Raw genomic sequence first — 20,811 nt, forward strand, 5'->3', positions numbered from 1 at the left:
AAAGACTAAATACTGTTGAGATAATTGGCTATCCATTTGGAAGAAATAAAATTAGAATGCTATATTATATTATAACAAAAATATATTCTATTTTTATATGAAAGATTTAAATTTAAAAGATAAGTAAGTATTATAAGAAAATATAGAAGAATATATAAAATCTTGGCGGTGGAATAGGGTTCTGGAAAATTATGAGGAAAATAGATTATAAAATTAACATTACCATTTAAGTTCTTAAGATTTTTGTATGACAAGAGATACTGTGAACAGAGTCCAAAGACAAACAATAAGCTAGGAGAAGATCTTTGCAATACACAGAGCAAAGTGTAAATATATCTCATAGACAAAGCTCTGATTGAAAATTGATCAAGATTCTAGACAGTTCCCTGGGAGAGTTGGGTCTCATTATGTGGAAAATGTGCAGCCTTATCTGCAGTGAGATAATCATTGCTCACTGTGCAATTCGCAACAAGTGAAATCATTGATTACAGTGCTAGTAACAATTTGGAGAAATATCCGCTCTCATATCCTGTTTACCATAAATTGGGCACCTGGGTGGCTCAGTTGGTTAAGTGTCTGCCTTAGGTTCTGGTCAGGATCCCAGGGTCCTGGGATCAAGCTCTGCATGGAGCTCCCTGCTCAGCAGGGTGTCTGCTTATTGCTCTGCCTCTGTCTGCCACTCCCCCTGCTTGTGCTGTCTCGCTTTCTTGCTCTCTCTCTCTAATAAATAAAATCTTCTTTTTAAATTAAAAAATAGTAATAAAGTACCGTAAATTATAACTCTTTGGAACATAGTATGCAAACCCTCTGACTCTGCAATCCCACTTCTGGGATTTATTCGGTTAAAATGGAAGTACCAGTATGTAGCAATGTGCTCAAGAATGCTATCACTGATCCAATAACAAGACAAACACGTAGGCAAACAAAACTGGAAACCCGAATGCCAAATAGGATCATTGTTGAATAAAGTGTGATATAACTATACTATGGAATACTTTGTAGCTATGGAGCCACAGTTTCTTATTTGAAACTCTAATTTCTTAGATTTAAAAACATTTTTTAAAGATTTTATTTATTTATTTGGCAGACAAAGATCACAAGTAGGCAGAGAGGCAGGCTCCCCGCTGAGCAGAGAGCCCGATGCAGGGCTTGATCCCAGGACCCTGGGATCATGATCTGAGCTGAAGGCAGAGGCTTTAAACCACTGAGCCACCCAGGTGCCCCTAAAAATATTTTTTAAATTTTATTTTGTCAGTGTTCCAAGATTCATTGTTTTTGCACTACACCCAGTGCTCCATGCAATATGTGCCCTCCTTAATACCCACTCCCAGGCTCCCCTACCCCCCCACCCTTATATTAAATAATATATGTCTTATAAAATGAAAATAATATGTCTAATAGATAATAATTTTTAAAAACAACATATATTATATATTATGTAATACCTCCATAGAGGTTAAATGAATCACCAAGGGGGTCTACCCTATAATCAAATATATTAATATTTTTCTATCAAAACATGAATATTCCCCCTAAGTGGAATAAATAGACCAATAAAGAGAAGTTATAGGTCAAGTTCTATCACCAAATAAATTACAAAAATAATTGGATTTCTTTAGCATGGAGGACAAAGGATTATGGCTCCTATAGGTAGACCAATGTATACTGATGTGGGAAGATGTCATGATACATGGCTAAACGCAAAAGTAACTTCTGGAACGACCCATAGAGGATGATCTAATTATAGGAAGGACCAACCACATGCCAACACATGTAGGCATAAGTAAGGGGAGAAAGGACAGAGAACCAAGTTACTTAGTCATGTTATGAATGGGGGTGGGGGAACCATCAAAGGTTGAAAGGAGTGACCCAAATACACATTTGTAGTCTTTGACTTATTATAATCAGCTGGCATTACTTTGATAATGCAAATGCTAATTTTTTTTTTAAAGACAGGGAGAAATGAAGGAAAACTGAATAAAAGCCGTATTGGAGGGTTTCAGGATCCTCTCAGTATGGTGACTGTGCTTGGGAGCATACAGGTGTGGGTGTAGAGGTGACTGAGACCCTCCCTTGCCTCGTAGTCAACAACAGGACTGAGGATTTTTTTTGTTAGTATTAGAAGTGGGGACTGGGAGGGTGTCAGGGGCAGACTGGCACTGGCTGGAGACGGGGATCTGAGCCACACCTTGGCAGGATAACAGTGCTAGGAACTGTTATCTAGGAACACTAGATAACACTTCACAAGAAGCTACTTCTTGTATGCCAGTCGCTCTAACCATTTTATGTATATAAATTCTTGGTTCCTCCCAAACGCTATCTCAGGTGGGTACTTTGTTAACCTCACCCCCGCTTTACAGATGAAGAAAAGAAGTTATTTGCCCAAGAGCAGACAGCTAATCCCAACAAAGCTGAGACCCAAACCACGTCAGTGTGGCTCAGAGTCTCTGCCCCCAATTGCTATGCCACACAGCCTCTTGGGGGTAGGGCTGTGTATGGATGCTAGTTCTGGCTCCGGAGACTGCAGCAGGTGTGTCTGCTCTAGGGATGCTCCTTGGATGGACACACTCTTCATCTGGCCAGAAAGGTTCCCAGCAAGGATCTGGCTAGATGACTTAGGCTTCACCCACAATCACCCGAAAGGGATCACAGATCATCACTAACTGAGTACCTCACTACTGCCTCCCACCCAGGGGCCCTGGACAGAGTGCCTGGCAGAAGCTTGCCCACAGGTCAGTGCTGGCAGCCGAGCCTGAGATTTGGATTTATGTGAAACTGCTGGTGCTTTTGCTGTCCACTGTGGCTAGTCCTATCAGGCGTGCCTCTCCCGTGGGCCTCACTGCACCTGCTCTAGCAGGTGTCTGTCCATCTCATGGAGGTGCCCTCCAGGCCCTCCCAATGTCAGTTTTGTGTATGCAAGCCACTTGTGTATTTAAGTCCCAACCTCTCAAATACAGCTTTCAGATATGAAAATCCAACCATTTCTCCATGATGTGAGGACAAAGAGGGAAAGTGATTAAATTTATAACTAGTTTTCAGGAGTCTCAGTGTTGGCTTCTTTTAAGTACCAAATTCCCCAGAAGGCTAGTACCAACTGTCAGGATGTTCCTTCCTCCCTCCCTCCTACCCGTCTTCCTTTCCTGCTTCTCTTTATCTCTTGTCTCCTTCCTTCTCTGTCCCTCTTACTTCCTTCTCAGGTTTCTTGAACACATGTGCAGGGGCACCTAGCCTATCTATGTCCCATCTGTTGCCATTACTTTAAGCTGGATGGAAGGTGGTCTCAATCCCCAGTCCCCTGCTCCCAGGATGTACAGAACTAAGACCCCCCACTGACTGTGGCAGAATAACAGTGGAACAAGAGTGTCCTCTGGCCATGAAAATTTCCTCTCTACTCTTCTTCCCCCAACCATAGCCACTCAGCTTCCTCAGCAAGGGAGTATGGACTCACCCCTCTCATCTCTCTACCATGAGCTTTTACTCTCTGAGCCACTGCCTCCAAAATTTAATCCATAAAATTTTTTACCATGCCCTCAGTATTTTTGGCCACTTATAAGTAATATGCATGTGCCATCAGAAAATTCACTTTATAAAAACTTGCACATAATGTAGACTTTTTTAGTGTAGGTGTGTTTGTGTATATATATTCAAGTTCTACTCTCTTTGCAAATTTCAGTTATCCAATATAATGCTGTCAACTGTGTCTCCATGTTAAATTCTCAAACCTTATTCAGTTTATACCGTTGACCAAACTCTTCTTGTTCCTCCCACCCCTCAGCCTGTGGCAAGCTCTTTCCTAATCTCTGCTTTTATGAGTTTTTTTTTTTTTTTTAAGATTCCATATATAAGTGATACATGCAGTATCTACATTTCTCCATCTGGCTTATTTCACTTAGCATGATATTCTCAAGGTCCATCCATATTGTCAAAAGGTGGCAGGAGGTCCTTCTCTCTCATGGCTGAATAAAATTCCATTGTATATACAGACCACATCTTTATTCATTCATCTACTGATGGACACTTATGTTGTCCTAGGTTTGTCCTAAGTTTGGCTACTATGAATGATGCTGCCAAAACTAGACATTTTCAAAGTATTAGATAAAATACTCTTATAAGTAGAGCTTCTCCAATGTTCTTCTTGCACCTACCATAGAGCCCACAGCTTTAAATCAACAAAGGAGCTACCCAGCTGCCTGCAACTCTTGCTAACTGGGATTTCTGTTTCTCTATCTCTAGGACATGTTCACATCACAGACTTCAACATAGCGACGATCGTGAAAGGAGCAGAAAAGGCTTCCTCCATGGCCGGGACCAAGCCCTACATGGGTGAGTGTTCCAGGCCCCTTTGAGGAGCCAGAGACCCAGTGCCTGACCTCAGCATTCCAATCCTTCTCCCCCACACCAGGACTTGGCTGTCCCCAGTACGTGCTGGGCTCTCTCACACTTTATCCTTGTTGTCCTGTCTGCCAGAAAGACCTTCTCCTCCCATGATTTCCAGAGAACTCCTACACAGCCAGAAATCCTTGCTTCAGGCTTGGGAGAAAACACACAAAAACAGACAAAAAACTATATTTTCTTTTTTAATAATGTCCATTAGAGTAGCCAGAATATAACTTTGTTACTGGTCTTTTGGGGTCTATATTCCTAAGAACACAGTGTCTTTCCAGTGTGTATTTTCAAGTTGGATTTTCTTTAGAACATTTGATGGAAGTATTATTTTTTTCTACTTTCTTTTTTTCTTTTTAAAAAATCTTTATTTTTTTAGTATTTATTTATTTTAATTTAATTTTACTTTTTCAGTGTTTCAAGATTAATTGTTTATGCACCACACCCAGTGCTCCATGCAATATGGGAAGTATCATTTTTAGAAGCATTCCATTCCTGTACTTTGGTTTTCTCTAAGGACAACTATTATCTGAATGTGGAATCTTTACAAATTTTCAGTATTTTTGTTTTGTTTTGTTTTTATTTCTTTTTTTTCCATTTATTTATTTTCAGCATAATAGTATCATTCATTATTTTTTCACCACACCCAGTGCTCCATGCAATCCATGCCCTCTATAATACCCACCACCTGGTACCCCGACCTCCCACCCTGCCAGCTACTTCAAACCCCTCAGATTGTTTTTCAGAGTCCATAGTCTCTCATGATTATTTTCAAATCTTTTGCATCTCTTCCTTTATCTTTTTAAAATATTTCCCATTTTTCTCTTCCTTCTTTTAAAGATTACCTGTTGTGTTTATTTGCTTTGTATGCTTTCTAGTGAAATATTTATTACTAAAATAATTTCCCCTCTAATTTTTTCCCTGAGTTTTCTTGCCTGATTTTTTCATTTCTCAATTCCACTTTGTGCTGTTCTTTCATGTCTTATATAGTTTTCTTAATGTCTATATTAATTATTGATTACTGTATAACAAAGCAAGTCAAAACCTATTGGCTTATGCCATGTTCACAGATGGGGAGAATTGGCATTGTTCAAATGTCTGTACTACCCAAAACAATCCACAGATTCAGTGCAATCCCTATCAAAATACCAGTAACATTTTTCACAGTAGAAGAAATAATTCTAAAGTTTGCATAGAATCACAAAAGACTCCTGAATAACCAAAGCAATCTTGGAAAAGAAGAAGAAAACTGGAGATACCACATTTCCAGATTTCAAGATTTAATTCAAAGCTGTAGTGATCAAAAGCATATGGGATGGCACAAAAACAGACACATAGATCAGTGGGAAAGAATAGAGAACCTGAAAATAAACCCATGCATATATGGTCAATTCATCTATGACAAAGGAGGCAAGAATATGTAATGGGAAAATGTTAGTCTCATTAACAAATGGTGCTGGGAAAACTGTATAGCCACATATAGCAAAAGGATGAAAAGGAACCACTTTCTTACAGCATACACAAAAATAAACTCAAAACGGATTAAGACCCTAAATGGGCGACCTAAAAACCACAGAAACCCTGAAAGAGAGCACAGGCAGAGAGATATCGGCTGTAGCAACATTTTTTCTAGATCTGTCTCCTCTGGCAAGGGAAACAAAGGCTAAATTAAACTACCGGAAATACATCAAAATAAAAAGCTGCTGCACAGTGAAGAAAACAATGAACAAAACAAAAGGACAATCTACTGAATGGAAGACATTTGCAAGTGACATATCCAATAAAGCATTTTAGTATCCGGGGGCACCTGGGTGGCTGAGTTAGTTCAGCAACTGCCTTAGGCTCAGGTCATGATCCTGGAGTGCTGGGATTGAGTCCCACATCGGGCTCCCTGCTCTGCAAAGAATCTGCTTCTCCCTCTTACTCTGCCCCTTCTCATGCTCTCTCTCTTTTAAACATATTAAATTCTTAAAAAAAAAAAAAAAAGCATCCAAAATATTAAAAAAAAAAGTATCCAAAATATTAAAGAACTTATATAACTCAACACCAAAATACCAACACCAATAATAATAATAACACAATTTAAAAATGGGCAGAGGATCTGAATAGATGTTTCTCCAAAGAAGAAATACAGATGGCCAACAGGTACATGAAAAGACTCTCAACATCACTCATCATCAGGGAAATGCAAATCAAAACTGCAGTGAGATATTACCTTATACCTGAGAATGGGCAGTATCAAAAAGACAAGAAACAATAGGTGTTGGTGAGGAGCCAGAAAAAAAGGAGCGCTCATGCACTGTTGGTGGGAATGCACCCTGGTGCGGCCACTGTGGAAAACAGTATGGAGATTCCTCAAAAAATTGAAAATAGAAATCCCCTATGACCTAGTAACTCCAATACTGGGTATTTACTCAAAGAAAATGAAAACAGTTATTTAAAATGCATTATGTATGCATCCCTACATGTATTGCAACATTATTTACAATAGCCAAGATACAGAAGCAACCTAAGTGTCCATCGATAGAGGAATGGATAAAGAGGGTGTGGTGTACATATATACAGTGGAGTATCAGTCATAAAAAAGAATGAGATCTTGACATTTGCAACAACATGGATGATCCTAGAGGATACTCTGTTAAGTGAAATAAGTCATCTAGAAAAAGACAAATACCATATGATTTCACTCATATGTGGATTCTTAAAAAAAAAAAAAAAAAAACATGAGGCAGAAACCGATCCATAATACAGAGAACAAACCAATGGTTACCAGAGGAGGGGTGCTGGGGGATGGGAAAAATGGGAGAGGGGAGTGGGAGGTACACACTTCCAGTTAGGGAGTAAGTGAATCACAGGATGAAAGGCACTGGCATAGTCAGTGGTACTGTAATAGTGTGTGGACAGAAGGCAGCTGCAGTTGTGAGCAAAGCATAAAATACAGTGTTGTAGAATCACTGTTTACACATTTGAAACTAATGTAATATTGTATGTCAACTATCCATCAATAAAAAATAAAAAAAGGAAGTTAAAAAATAAGTTTGGGGAAAGTAAATGAACACTTTTTTAATTTTAAATATAATTAGCCAACATATAGTACATCATTCATTTTTGATGTAGTGTTCAATGATTCATTTGTTGTGTAAATGAACACTGTTTAAAAAAACACTTAGTAGCTTAGAACAGCAATAATGTGCTCTTTCTCACAATCTACCATTTGACTGAGTGGTTGGTTCCCCTGCTGGTTTAGGCTGGGCTCATTCATACCCCTGGTGGGTCTGCTGGGGGCTGGGCTCAGCGAGGACAGCTGAGTCTTTCTCTACATGGTCTTTCATCATCAAATGGACTGCAGTGAGCTGGCATGGAAGGAGAAGCCAATTGGGTTAAAGAAGGAGAAGCCCATTCCCACATGCTTATCAGTCTTCTGCTTGCTTTACATTTCCTGATGTCCAGTTGGCCAAAGCAAGTCACATGACCAAGACCAGAGACCATGTGGGAGGGGACTGGGGATTGTGGGAGGAAAATGGATACCAGAAGGCCCCATTCATCCAGAAACCATTCATGAAACAAGTCACCACACTGTCTTTCAGACTTTTGAAATAGTAAGTTACAATTTTTCCCTGAAAAAAAAAATTTTTTTTTTGGTGGATGGGGGCACATCTTTCTGATTAATCATCATTGTGTTAGGGTCCGTGATCAAAGGAACGAGACTGATACAAAGCGAAAGTCAAGCAAAACTTTATTTCGCGCCAAGCATCAGGAATCAAACTACCGGTCAGAGCTACCTCTTACGAAAAGGCGGTGACGATGAACCCAACAAGGTCACTTCCAAGAAGGCCACTCTGGACGAGGCTGCTCTAGATGACGTTGCTGCTCCACAGATGAGGCCGCTCCATGATTGGAGCCGTTCCCAAGAAGAGGCCACTCCCAAGACAAGGCCACTGCTCAATGAAGTTTCTCCCCGGACAAGGCCGCTCCCAAGAAGAGGCTGTTCTGGACAAGACCATTTCCTGGATGAGGCCACTCCCAATGACGAAGAAGCAACAATGACAAGGAGGACAACCCAGATGACACAGACTCTGCTCCCCACGATGCTACTCTGACCAGGCTTCCACCCAGAGGAAGCCACCACTGCGGACAAGGCCACTTGTGGTTCGGGGTGGCGAGGCATTTTGCAGGGAGGCTGCTGGTGTCTAGGGGCCGTTGGCATCTCAGGGCTGCTTATGCCTCCAGACTGCTGGCATCTAGGGGCTGCAGGTGTCAGGACCGACTGCTGGCCTCTAGGGTCTGTAGGCATCAGGACCGCAGGCGTCGAGGGACCGCTGACAACTGGACCGCAGATGTCTCAGGACCGCAGGCGTCGAGGGACCGCTGGCAACTGGACCGCAGATGTCTCAGGACCGCAGGCGTCGAGGGACCGCTGACAACTGGACCGCAGATGTCTCAGGACCGCAGGCGTCGAGGGACCGCTGACAACTGGACCGCAGATGTCTCAGGACCGCAGGCGTCGAGGGACCGCTGACAACTGGACCGCAGATGTCTCAGGACCGCAGGCGTCGAGGGACCGCTGACAACTGGACCGCAGATGTCTCAGGACCGCAGGCGTCGAGGGACCGCTGACAACTGGACCGCAGACGACTGGACTGCTGGGCCGCCGGAGGCTGCAGGCTGCAGGCGATGGCTCGGGGCCGCCGCCGGAGGCTAGAAGCTGCAGGCGACGGTGCTCGGGGCCGCCGCCGGAGGCTGGAAGCTGCAGGCGGGGGCGCTCGAGGCCGGAGGCTGGAAGCTGCAGGCGGCGGCGCTCGAGGCCGGAGGCTGGACGCTGCAGGCGGCGGCGCTCGAGGCCGGAGGCTGGAAGCTGCAGGCGGCGGCGCTCGAGGCCGGAGGCTGGAAGCTGCAGGCGGCGGCGCTCGAGGCCGGAGGCTGGAAGCTGCAGGCGGCGGCGCTCGAGGCCGGAGGCTGGAAGCTGCAGGCGGCGGCGCTCGAGGCCGGAGGCTGGAAGCTGCAGGTGGCGGCGCTCGAGGCCGCCGCCGGAGGCTGCAGGCGGCGGCGCTCGGGGCCGCCGCCGGAGGGTGCAGGCGGCGGCGCTCGGGGCCGCCGCGGGAGGCTGCAGGCGGCGGCGCTCGGGGCCGCCGCCGGAGGCTGCAGGCGGCGGCGCTCGGGGCCGCCGGCTGGAAGCTACAGGCGATGGCTCGGGGCCGCCGCCGGAGGGTGCAGGCGGCGGCGCTCGGGGCCGCCGCGGGAGGCTGCAGGCGGCGGCGCTCGGGGCCGCCGGCTGGAAGCTACAGGCGATGGCTCGGGGCCGCCGCCGGAGGGTGCAGGCGGCGGCGCTCGGGGCCGCCGCGGGAGGCTGCAGGCGGCGGCGCTCGGGGCCGCCGCCGGAGGCTGCAGGCGGCGGCGCTCGGGGCCGCCGGCTGGAAGCTACAGGCGATGGCTCGGGGCCGCCGCCGGAGGGTGCAGGCGGCGGCGCTCGGGGCCGCCGCGGGAGGCTGCAGGCGGCGGCGCTCGGGGCCGCCGCCGGAGGGTGCAGGCGGCGGCGCTCGGGGCCGCCGCCGGAGGGTGCAGGCGGCGGCGCTCGGGGCCGCCGCCGGAGGGTGCAGGCGGCGGCGCTCGGGGCCGCCGCCGGAGGCTGCAGGCGGCGGCGCTCGGGGCCGCCGCCGGAGGCTGCAGGCGGCGGCGCTCGGGGCCGCCGCCGGAGGGTGCAGGCGGCGGCGCTCGGGGCCGCCGCCGGAGGGTGCAGGCGGCGGCGCTCGGGGCCGCCGCCGGAGGGTGCAGGCGGCGGCGCTCGGGGCCGCCGCCGGAGGGTGCAGGCGGCGGCGCTCGGGGCCGCCGGCTGGAAGCTACAGGCGATGGCTCGGGGCCGCCGCCGGAGGGTGCAGGCGGCGGCGCTCGGGGCCGCCTCGGGAGGCTGCAGGCGGCGGCGCTCGGGGCCGCCGCCGGAGGGTGCAGGCGGCGGCGCTCGGGGCCGCCGCCGGAGGGTGCAGGCGGCGGCGCTCGGGGCCGCCGCCGGAGGGTGCAGGCGGCGGCGCTCGGGGCCGCCGCCGGAGGGTGCAGGCGGCGGCGCTCGGGGCCGCCGCCGGAGGCTGCAGGCGGCGGCGCTCGCGGCGGCCGCCGGAGGCTGGAGGCTGGACCGCCAAACGCGGTTATAGCTCTTACAAGAGCTGTTACAGCTCTTCTATACACCGTTGACTCCCCTGCTCTTCTGCGACTTCCACCGCTCTCCGCTCCACTTCACCGCTCTCCGCCGACTTCACCGCTCTCCGCCGACTTCACCGCTCTCCGCCGACTTCATCCCTCCTGTAGCAGCCGCTGCTCTCCTGCAGCAGCCCCCGGCCCTCCTGCAGGAGCCCCGGCTCTCCTGCAGGAGCCCGCGGCTCTCCTGCAGGAGCCCCCCTTGGCAGCCTGGCAGAGCAACCTTTATGGGGGTGGTTGAGCCCCGCCCCTACACAGGTGGCCAATTGAATTTCAACCTTCCCAGTGGATATACATACGGCTTATTGATTGGATGTCTCCACGCAGTCTGCCCCACCCTTACATTCAGGGTCTACAAGCAAGTTCCTCTGGGAGGGGCAGACCCTTACAATTGTAAAGTGTGTTATTCTGCCCTTTATTTTCCTTCCTCTTATGATAACTTTGCATGGAATTTGGCTTTGATAATCTAATGTTCCCTTTTTTTTTTTTATGGGAAATTAGTTTTCCTGAACTTTTGGAAGGTGATATTGTTCAGGGTAGTTTTTCTAACTGAACATCTTCTGTTGGTTTCATGAAGCATCAAAATTCAAGGCCGCTTGTTACCTGGGAATTCCTGGTTCATTCTACTTGCTTACTTTTAGCTGGAGCTTCTTTTTCTTTTGTCCATAGGGTCCTCATCCCACTCGGTTTTGGTTCTACTTCCAATAGTTGCTCCTTGGGCTCCTTCTAGAAGGGAGCTCCGGCTGGAGGATGACAGAGATTTGGGGTTCCAGACTGACCTCCTGCAGAACTTACCAAGGGCCCCTTTGCCTCACCTGCCACTGGACTGGGCAAGCTGCTCCAGGCTTTAGCTGCTGTTCCCCAACTGGCCATCTGGATCCCCCCATAAATGCCTACTGGCTGTCTTGCAGCTCTCTGTTCTCTGGTCCATGATATGTTGCCTTGTTTCTTCCCTGTGTTCCCTTCTCTGCAGAAGTCACTCCCATGGCAGTCTTGTCACTGTTGCCGGTTTGTTCCCATCCACTTACATTTTGGGGCTTGTGGGAGAACAATTTAGTTTTGTTGTTGGTGTTCCTCATGGGTTTTGGCTTAGCTATTCATCTGCTCTATCAGTTTATGTGTGTTGATCTGCCGAGATTCAAAAACCATGTCCTCACCTCCCAGAATTCACTGCGTGTGTCATTCATCTCTTATTTCCTAAATCAATTTTAAAAAATGAAGTTTGGCCACAAGTCATAGTAAAAATAGTACTTAGTATTTGCTATGTGCCCAGCTTTATCTAATGCTCACAAATACAAAGCAGGCACAATTATTTATTCCCACTTTAGAGCTGAGGAAACAGACTGAGGGGTCATGAGGGACCCACCCAGGCAGATTTTGGTGACGAGAGCCAGACCCAGGTTAGCATGGACACCGGAAGATATGCTTACAATCTGTACTCTTCAGACAGTCCTCTTGGGATGCTGAATATTTACACCAATAGGGCTTTCACTCTTGAAGGTCTTCTGGAAATCTCTTTCCAGACGATTCCAGAGCTGAAGCCAGTCCATTCAAGGAGACACTGACTTGACAAATGGGTGGGAGAATGGGTTGAAGGGGGTGTTAAGGCTGCTTCCCAGGCTTCTGGTGGAGGTGTGTGGGGAGCACAGCAGGGGCGTCAGGTGTGTGGGGTTCCAGCAGACTCAGGTTTGAATCTGAGGCATCCCTGGGAGGTGCTGTCCAGGCTTCTGGAATGATGTGGACAGCATCTGTTGACTGGGGACTCACCAGCACTGAGATGCAGCAAAGCCAACACAGGCAGGATCCCCCAGGGAGGATGCAGGAGAGAAGAGCACCAAGCACCTGGAGGCTCAGGGGACACTGTCCCAGAGAAGCAGACAGAATGGAAGGAGCCATCTTTTCCAGAAGAGGCAGTGAGGAGAGGAAAATGACATGGAGAGAAGACGCTCCCCTTTGGAGCCACCTCCATAACCCTATAAAGTTAGTTCTGACATCCTTTAGGAACAGTCTAAAGCTGTTCGATCCATCTCCGGGAATACAGAGCCCAGACCACTGGAGAAGTGAGCCCAGACCACTGGAGTAGTATTGTACCAACCCTTTCTTTTCTGCCCCTGCTCCACCACCAGGCATAGCACACTCTCCCAGCACCTCCTCTGAGACTCCCCCTGGCCCTTCCTTCCCCATTCTCATTCCCTGACTTCCCACTGCTGTCCTGGTTCTCAGCCTCTGGAAAAGAAGACCAGTGGTGACAACAGCTTAACACTCTGTCTCCATAGTGGCCCCACCACCAAGAGAGAGAAGAAAACCAACATATACTGTGACTCTGCTGTGTGTCTGTCATTGCCTATAATCCTCAGAAGATCCACAGGCAGCTTCCCCTTCTCTCCAGTTTATCGATGAGGAAGCTGAAGCCTGGGGAGGTTCATTACCTGCCCAGAGTTATGCAGCAGGCAAGTGAGAGAGCCAGAATCTGAAGCCATGTCTACATGGGTCCAAAGCCCATGCTTTTGCCACTATACCAAGCTGCCTCTTGACACTGAGTTCCTGTACCAGAAAGCCATATTTCTCTGACAAGAAAAAAGTTTGTTGTCCAAGTGTGTGTAGGATTTGGGGCTCCTGGTGTCCTTATGTTTAGAGGAGCCTTAGTCCTGAATTAATAAACAGGTGCACAGGATAGATATTTCTGGGATTTAGCGGGCACCAAATGAATATTTTTTTCATACTCCATAGGGGTTGACAGGACCAGGCAGTGGGAGTTTGTTGGGGAAGACAGGATGAAGTAGGGCTCTTTTAGTAAATTCAAGTCCTACAGCTCCCAGGGCTATAAACTCCTGAGGACAAGTGGCAGGTTTGTCGATTTTTTTCCACTTGTACTGTTCAGTTCAAAGGCCCAATTACAAACTCCCAGAATGTTCCAAACACAGATTCAGAGAACAGGCTGATGAGTAAGCTCCCAGAGGTTGCTCATGAAGGATGATCCTGGAAGAAACATTTGCATAAAACTGAATTTTCATTAATTAAAAGAGCAGATGGAATACACAGTCAGAGAAAAAAGAAATCTCTCTGCAATGTGCCAGATTAGAAGTCAGAAATTTACCAGCAGCCACCGGGGCTTCAGAGTTTATGCATCGGCGGTGGAATAAAGAGCTGAGCAATCACTCAGCAAATATTTATGGAATGTTTAAGAGATAAACGGAGTGAGGGCTCGGGGGCTCGGAGGAGACTGATGCTCTCTGGGGCCCGGGGGCTCACCATCTAGTGGGGCAGACAGATGCATAGGCACAGGTGTAAACAGGACACTATCAAGACAGATTCCTGGAGAAGGTAGCCATCTGAGTTAGACTCTGAGGGCATGCTCAGAGTTTGCCTGCTGGGTAAGGATGAGGAGACACCATTTCGGTCAGAGGCATCAGCCCGGGTGGAGGTACAAGAGGGGCAACAGCACGGTGTGTTTTTGGGGACAGCTGCAGCTCCACTTCTTGTATGGCTTATAGACCAAGATGGCATGGGGAGGGAGCAAAGAGACAGACCAAAGTATGGGGGTCTTGAATCCATGATAATAGCCTGAGGAGCCAGCCAAAAGCCTGAAGGGGGTCCAGGTGAAGTGTCGCCTTTAGCGTGGGACAGTTTGGGTGTCTTTCACTTAGTGGCTGCCTGGACTTGGGCCCATCTCAACAAGATGAACACTCAGAAGTGTTGGCTGCCAAACCACGTGCCCTGACAGTTTTCTCATCTGAGTAATGGGATTAATGAGGATGTAATCTGCCTTAGTCAGTTGTCTGTGAGGATTTCATGGCGTGGCTACCACATAATATAATATAATATAATATAATATATATTATATTATATATATATGTTATATATATATATAAATATAACATAATGTCTGGCAAATGGTGAATGCATTGGTCTGGGAGTCGATAGTGTTGTTATTGTTGTTATTGTTGCCACAGTTGTGATTTAGGTGGTTGATTATTTGGTATCTGCATGGCATTGGGAATCCAGGGCCTGGATTGGGAATGCCCTTGCCTTATGGTGCTCACAGTCCAGCAGGGAAAACAGACCCTAAACAGCTGGTTCATTATAGGAGCTGGGTTGGCTGGAGGATGCTGGGTGCACTAGGGGATCACAGAGCTGGTGCCTTGCCTGCATTCACTGAACATTAGTTCCCTCCCCCAGGTTGCTGCAGTGAGCCGACGAATGGTTGCTGAGCCATGATAATGATGCTAGTATATCGCTTCTCGGCCTTTTGGCTAAGATCAAGTACATAATGTTGCTAGTATGGTCCTTGTTGAAATGATCAAGGTTAGTGACATTTGCTGCCCCCTGTGCCAGAGAAAGTAAGAGAGCCAGTGTTCAGACCCAGGCCAGTGAGGCTGCAGTGCCCAGTATCTTTCCTGAGAACCTGTCCATTCATTCATTCATCCATCCATCCACCCATCCACCTGTCCATCCGTCCATCCATCCATCTTCACAAATCTATTGAGTACCTCCTACATTCCAGGCAGTGTTCTATGGCCCCCAAATACATCTGTGAGCAAACAGTTAATTCTCCTGCACTCATTAGGTTGGCTATGTATAAGGTAGATAATCACCTTAAAAATCACAAAACTGATAAATATATATTTGGAATTGTTTATTTTTGAGTGACAATTTAGCTGCAGTAAATTGCACTCTTTTGGGGCACAGTTCTATGAATTTGGACAAACACAGATGGTCATTTAAGCACCACCACAGTGAAAGTACAGAACAGTTCCATCACCCCCAAAGTTTCCTCACCCCAGTCCCCGGCAGCCAGTGATCAGTTCAGACCATTCCAGAGAGTCATAGAAATGGAGTCATATGGTCTACAGCCTTTTGAATCTAGAGTTTATTTTCTTCTTCTTTTTTTTTTCCTTAAAGATATTTATTTCTTTAGAGACAGCAAAGGAGAGAAAGAGAGCTCACACAAGCAGGGGGAGCAGAAGAGGGAGAGAGAGAAGAAGACTCTTCACTGAGCAGGGAGCCCAATGTGGGGCTCAATCCCAGGACTTTGGGATCATGACCTGAGCTGAAGGCAGATGCTTAGTGACTAAGCCACCCAGGCACCCTAGCGAATCTGAGTTTTTTCACTTTGAATGATGCATTTGAGATTTATTCATTTTGTGTGTTTCAGTAGCTTTCCCTCTTTTTTAAATTGTGTTACATTAGTGACCATAAAATACATCATTAGTTTTTGATGCAGTGTTTCAAGATTCATTGTTTATGCACCACACCCAGTGCTCCATGCAATACATACCCTCCTTAATACCCACCACCAGGCTGATGCATCCCCCCACCCTCTCCCCTCCAAAACCCTCAGTTTGTTTCTCGGAGTCCACAGTCTCTCATGATTCATCTCCCCCTTCAATTTCCCCCAATTCACTTTTCCTTTCCTTCTCCTAATGTCCTCCATGTTATTGCATATGCTCCACAAGTAAGACCATATGATAATTGACTCTCTTCTTGACTAATTTCACTCAGCATAATCTCCTCCAGTCTTGTCCATGTTGATACAAAAGTTGGGTGTTCATCCTTTCTGTTGGAGATGTAATATTCCCATGTATATATGGACCATATCTTCTTTATCCGTTTGTCTGTTGAAGGGTATCTCAGCTCTTTCCACAGCTGGCTATCAGTAGCTTCCCTTTTGATGGATTGGCCAGTAGAACTCTATTAGATGAATAAACACAATGAGTTTATCCATTCACCAGTTGAGGGACACTTATTTCCAGTTGCACGTAATTATGAATGAGACTGCTATAAGCATTTGCTTTCAGGTTTTTATGTGAACTTAAGTTTCTAATTCTCTAGAATAATTACCTAGAAGTGGGATTGCCGGGTCATATGGTAAGCGTATGTTGAACTTCCAGAGAAATGGAGAAACTGTTACCCAGGATGGCTGGACCATTTTATATCCCCACAAGCAATGTATGAAGGCTCTGGCTTCTCTACACCCTCACCAGCAGAGGGGGTATTGCCCCGCGGTCATTGCTTTTCTTATCAGCCCTTCTAATAGGCAGGGAGTAGTTTTATTTCACAAGTCCCTAATGACTAAAGGTGTGCTACATATTTTCATTTGCTTATTTGCCATCCATTTATCTTCTTTATGGAGTATCTATTCAAATCATTCCCATTAATGATTTTTATTAATTCAGCTTTGGGAATTCTTTATATATCCTGGATATAAGTCCTTCATCTGATAGGTGTTTTGCAAAAAATTTTGGCCCATCAGTGGCTTGTCTTTCTTTTGCCATAATAGAATCTTCTTAGAAACAGAAGTTTTAAATTTGGATGAAGTCCAGTTTTTAAAGAGATTTTATTTATTTTTTATTATTTTAATTTTATTTTTTCAGTGTTCTAAGATTCATTGTTTATGCACCACACCCAGTGCTCCAGGCAATACATGCCCTCCTTAATATCCACCACCAGGAGATTTTATTTCTTGGTCATGTATTTGGTGTCGTATCTAAACATCTTTTCCTCACATGAGTTTACAAAGATTTTCTTTCTTTATTTTCTTGTAAAAGTTTTATACTTTTGGATTTCACATTTAAAGCTGCATGCATTTTTAATTTAGTTTTTAGTTCAGTGTGAGGCGAAGATGGAGTTTTATTTATTTGCATACAGCTATCCAATTGTTCCAGCAACCTTTGTTCAAAACACTGTTCTTTCCCTACTGCGTTGCCTTTGCAACCTTGTCAAAACTCAATTGACTGTAAATGTGTGGGTCTATTTCTAGATTCTTTTCTGTTCCATTGGTCTATTTGTTGAGGCTCTACCTGGTATCATACTTTTCCTGTACCTTTGCAACAATACTTGAAATCAGTCTTCCAACTCTCTTTTTCTTTTCAAAATTATTTTGGCTATTCTAGATCCTTTCCTTTTTCATTGAAACTTGAGAATCTGCTTGTTAATTTCTACAAAAAAAAATAACTCTGCTGAATTTTTGTTAGGATTGCACTGAATCTGTGATGAGTTTAGATAGAAATGGCCCCTGAACAATGTGGACTCTTCCAGTCACTGAATATTTCTCCATGTATTTACGGCACCTTGGATTCTCTCATCAGCATTATATAGTTTTCAGATTTTGCACATATTTTGTTACATTTCCCTAAGTATCTTACAGATTTTTGGAGGCATGTGAATGGTACTTTAAAAAAATTAATTACAGTCTTCTTTTATCTGTTCCTCAGCAGATGGACATTTGGGCTATTTCAATAATTTGGCTATTGTAGATAATGCTGGCTAATGCTGCTATAAACATCAGGGTACATATAAGATATGAGATATATCTAGATATAGATATAGATGCATTTTGGAATATTATTCAGCCATCAAAAAGAATGAAATCTTGCCATCTACAATGGCATAGATAGAGCCAGAAAGTATTAAGCTGAGTGAAATAAGTCGGTCAGAAAAAGACAGATGCCATATAATCTCATTCATATGTGGAATTTAAAAAACCAAACAAATGAGCAAAGAGAAAAAAAGAGGAAGAGAGGCAAACCAAGAGAGAAACTCAACTATAGAGAACAAACTGATAGTTACCAGAGGGGAGGTAGATGGAGGATGGGGGAAATCGGTGATGGGGATTAAGGAGTCCATTTGTGAAGAGCACCTGGCATTGCATGGAAGTGTTGAATCACTACATTGTACACCTGAAACCAACATTTCACTGTATGTTAACTAACTGGAATTTAAATAAAAATTTTAAAAAATTTACTTACCAATCATTAATTGCTGATCTGTAGAGATACAATTGATTTTTGTATGTTGACCTTATATCCTGTAATTTTGCTGAACTCACTTATCAGTCCATAGTTTTGGTAGTAAATTCTTTGGGCTTTCTTTTTCGTGTCTGAAAATCAAGGTAATTTTATTTCCTCTTTCCAATCAGCATTTTTTTTTGCCTTGTTGCTCTAGCTAGAACATTTAATGCACTTGGCCTTGATCCTGATCTTAGTGAGAAAACATTTCGTTTTTTTTTTTTTTCACCTTTAAGTATGAGGTTAGCTGTAAGTTTTTTGTAGTTAGTTACTCTTTATCAGATTGAGGAAGTTTCCATTTTTTCCAATTTTCTGAGGGATTTTTAAAAAATCATAAATGCATGTTGAATTTTGTGAAATATCTTTTCTCAGCCTATTGAGAAAATCATATAGTTTCTCTTCTATCATCTGTTGAAATACATTGATTGATTTTGGAAGGTTGAACATCCTTATATTTCCAGAATAAATCCTATTTGGTCATAATGTATTTTCCTATTTAAATGATGCTGGAATCAATTTTCTAATACCTCATTTACAATATCTACCTCCAGGTTGATGAGGAACATTTTAGTTTTCTTTTTCTTGTAACATCTTTGTGTAAATTTTGATACCAGAGTAATACTGGCATTATGAGTTGGGAAATATTCCCTTCTCTTCTTTCTGGAAAAATTCATGTTGAGTTGGTATTATCTCTAGCATCTGTTTGGTAGAATTGGCCAGTGAAGATATTTGGACCTGGAGTTCTTAACAGGAAACTTCTTAAATTATGAATCTGATTTCTTTACTAGACATGGGTCTATTCTGTTTATCTATTTCTCATTAAGACAGAAGAAGTAAATAAATATTAGGTAGGATTTGGTCATTTATGTCTTTCAAGAAATTTCTGTGTTTCATGTAAACTTACAAATGTTTTGGTTTATGGTTATTTGTAATATCCCCTTGTTACGTTTTTTAATGAGTGTTGATTCTGCAGTGATGTCTCCTCTTCCATTCCTGAATGGTCATTCACAGGGAAGTTGGAAGGTGTTATGAAGAACATAGTATATCAGCGTTTGTGGAATATAGCTAAGGCTGGACTTAGGACAGAATTGACAGAGCATTAAATGTTTATATTGGAGAAAGATAAGACTCAAATCAAAAATTTGTATTTTCACCTTAAGAAACTAGAAATCTGAAATCTACTTTGTGTGATATTAATATAGCCACTCCAGCTTTCTTTTGTTAATGTTTGCATGGTATTTCCAGTGGTGTGCTGGTAAATGTTTAACAACTATCTCTCTGGTGGTAAGAAGAAGAAGGAGAAGAAGAAAAAAAGAAGGAGGAGGAGGAGAAGAAGGGGACAGATTTGTAGATTTTGCTGATTTTTGTGATGTAAGTCCTCCTACCATGACTGACTTCAAGTAATCAGTGTGACATCAACAAACACAGAGGAGGGGAGAGATGAGCTAATAGTCTTTTCCAGCACACCCTGATGATGTCTTTTTCCATCTATTCATTTTTAACCTATATATTTAAATTTTAAGTACATGTCATGTAGGCAGTCTTTTTATCCATCTAATAATCTCTGCTTTCCCATTGATATTTCGACCATTTATATTTAATATAATTACTAATATAGTTGGATTGCAGCTTGTCACCTTGCTTTTTCTTCTCTTTGGTCCATTTGTTCTTTGATCACTTGCTGCTCTTCTGCTTTATTTTGGATTACTTGATCATTATAAATGATTCCACTTTAACTTCCCTACTGGGTTAGTATCTATACCTCTATTTAAAAAAATATAGTTTAGAGGTTGCACTATATATATAATATACATCATCAATTAGAATCTACCTTGAAATCATACCACTTCATGTATAATGTAAGAATCTTAGAATAATATACTTCCAGTGCCTCCCACCCATCTTTTGTTTTTTTGTGCTATAGATACATAATTAATTGATTTTATTTTTGCTTCAGTCAATTATATTTATAGTGGTTAGTAAGAAAAAATGATTTTCTCTTGACCTTCCTTTTTCCCATTTCCAATATTTTTTATTTCTTTGTGCAGCTTCAGTTTCTGTAGTGTATCATATTCATTCTACCTGGAGGTCTTCCTTTAAAAATCCTTGTAGTGAAAGCCTAGTGGTAGTGAACTCCTTCATTCTTTTGTTTGTTGGAAAAAGTCTTCATTTGTGTGCATTTTAAAAAGCGATGTTAACAGAATTCTGGATCCACAAGTGTTTGGGGGTTTTTTGTTTTGTTTTGTTTTGTTTTTTGTTTCTCTCTCTCTCTCTCTCTCAGCACTCAAGTTTGTCACTCTATTGCTTATGCAATATTTCTAACAACAAATTTGCTATAATTCTTTGGTTTTAAATGTGATGTGCCTAGGTGTGTTTTTTTAACCCTTTTGTGTTTTACCTGTTTGGTGTTCTCTGAGCTTCTTGGATATGTGTGGTTTTATGATGCACAACT

The 20,811-nt window shown here is 44.3% G+C and overlaps 1 protein-coding gene across 1 annotated transcript in view; it reads left to right on the forward strand.

Annotated features, from left to right (window-relative positions):
* Positions 1 to 20,811, forward strand: part of STK32B (serine/threonine kinase 32B) — a 414,607-nt gene that overhangs the window by 345,047 nt on the left and 48,749 nt on the right. Inside the window, exon 6 of the mRNA XM_044226223.1 lies at positions 4,234 to 4,323. Coding sequence (XP_044082158.1) covers positions 4,234 to 4,323 — 90 coding nt within the window. The remainder of the gene's footprint in view (positions 1 to 4,233; positions 4,324 to 20,811) is intronic.

Source organism: Neovison vison, chromosome 11 (genome assembly GCF_020171115.1).
Source record: "Neovison vison isolate M4711 chromosome 11, ASM_NN_V1, whole genome shotgun sequence".
Lineage (NCBI taxonomy): Eukaryota > Metazoa > Chordata > Mammalia > Carnivora > Mustelidae > Neogale > Neogale vison.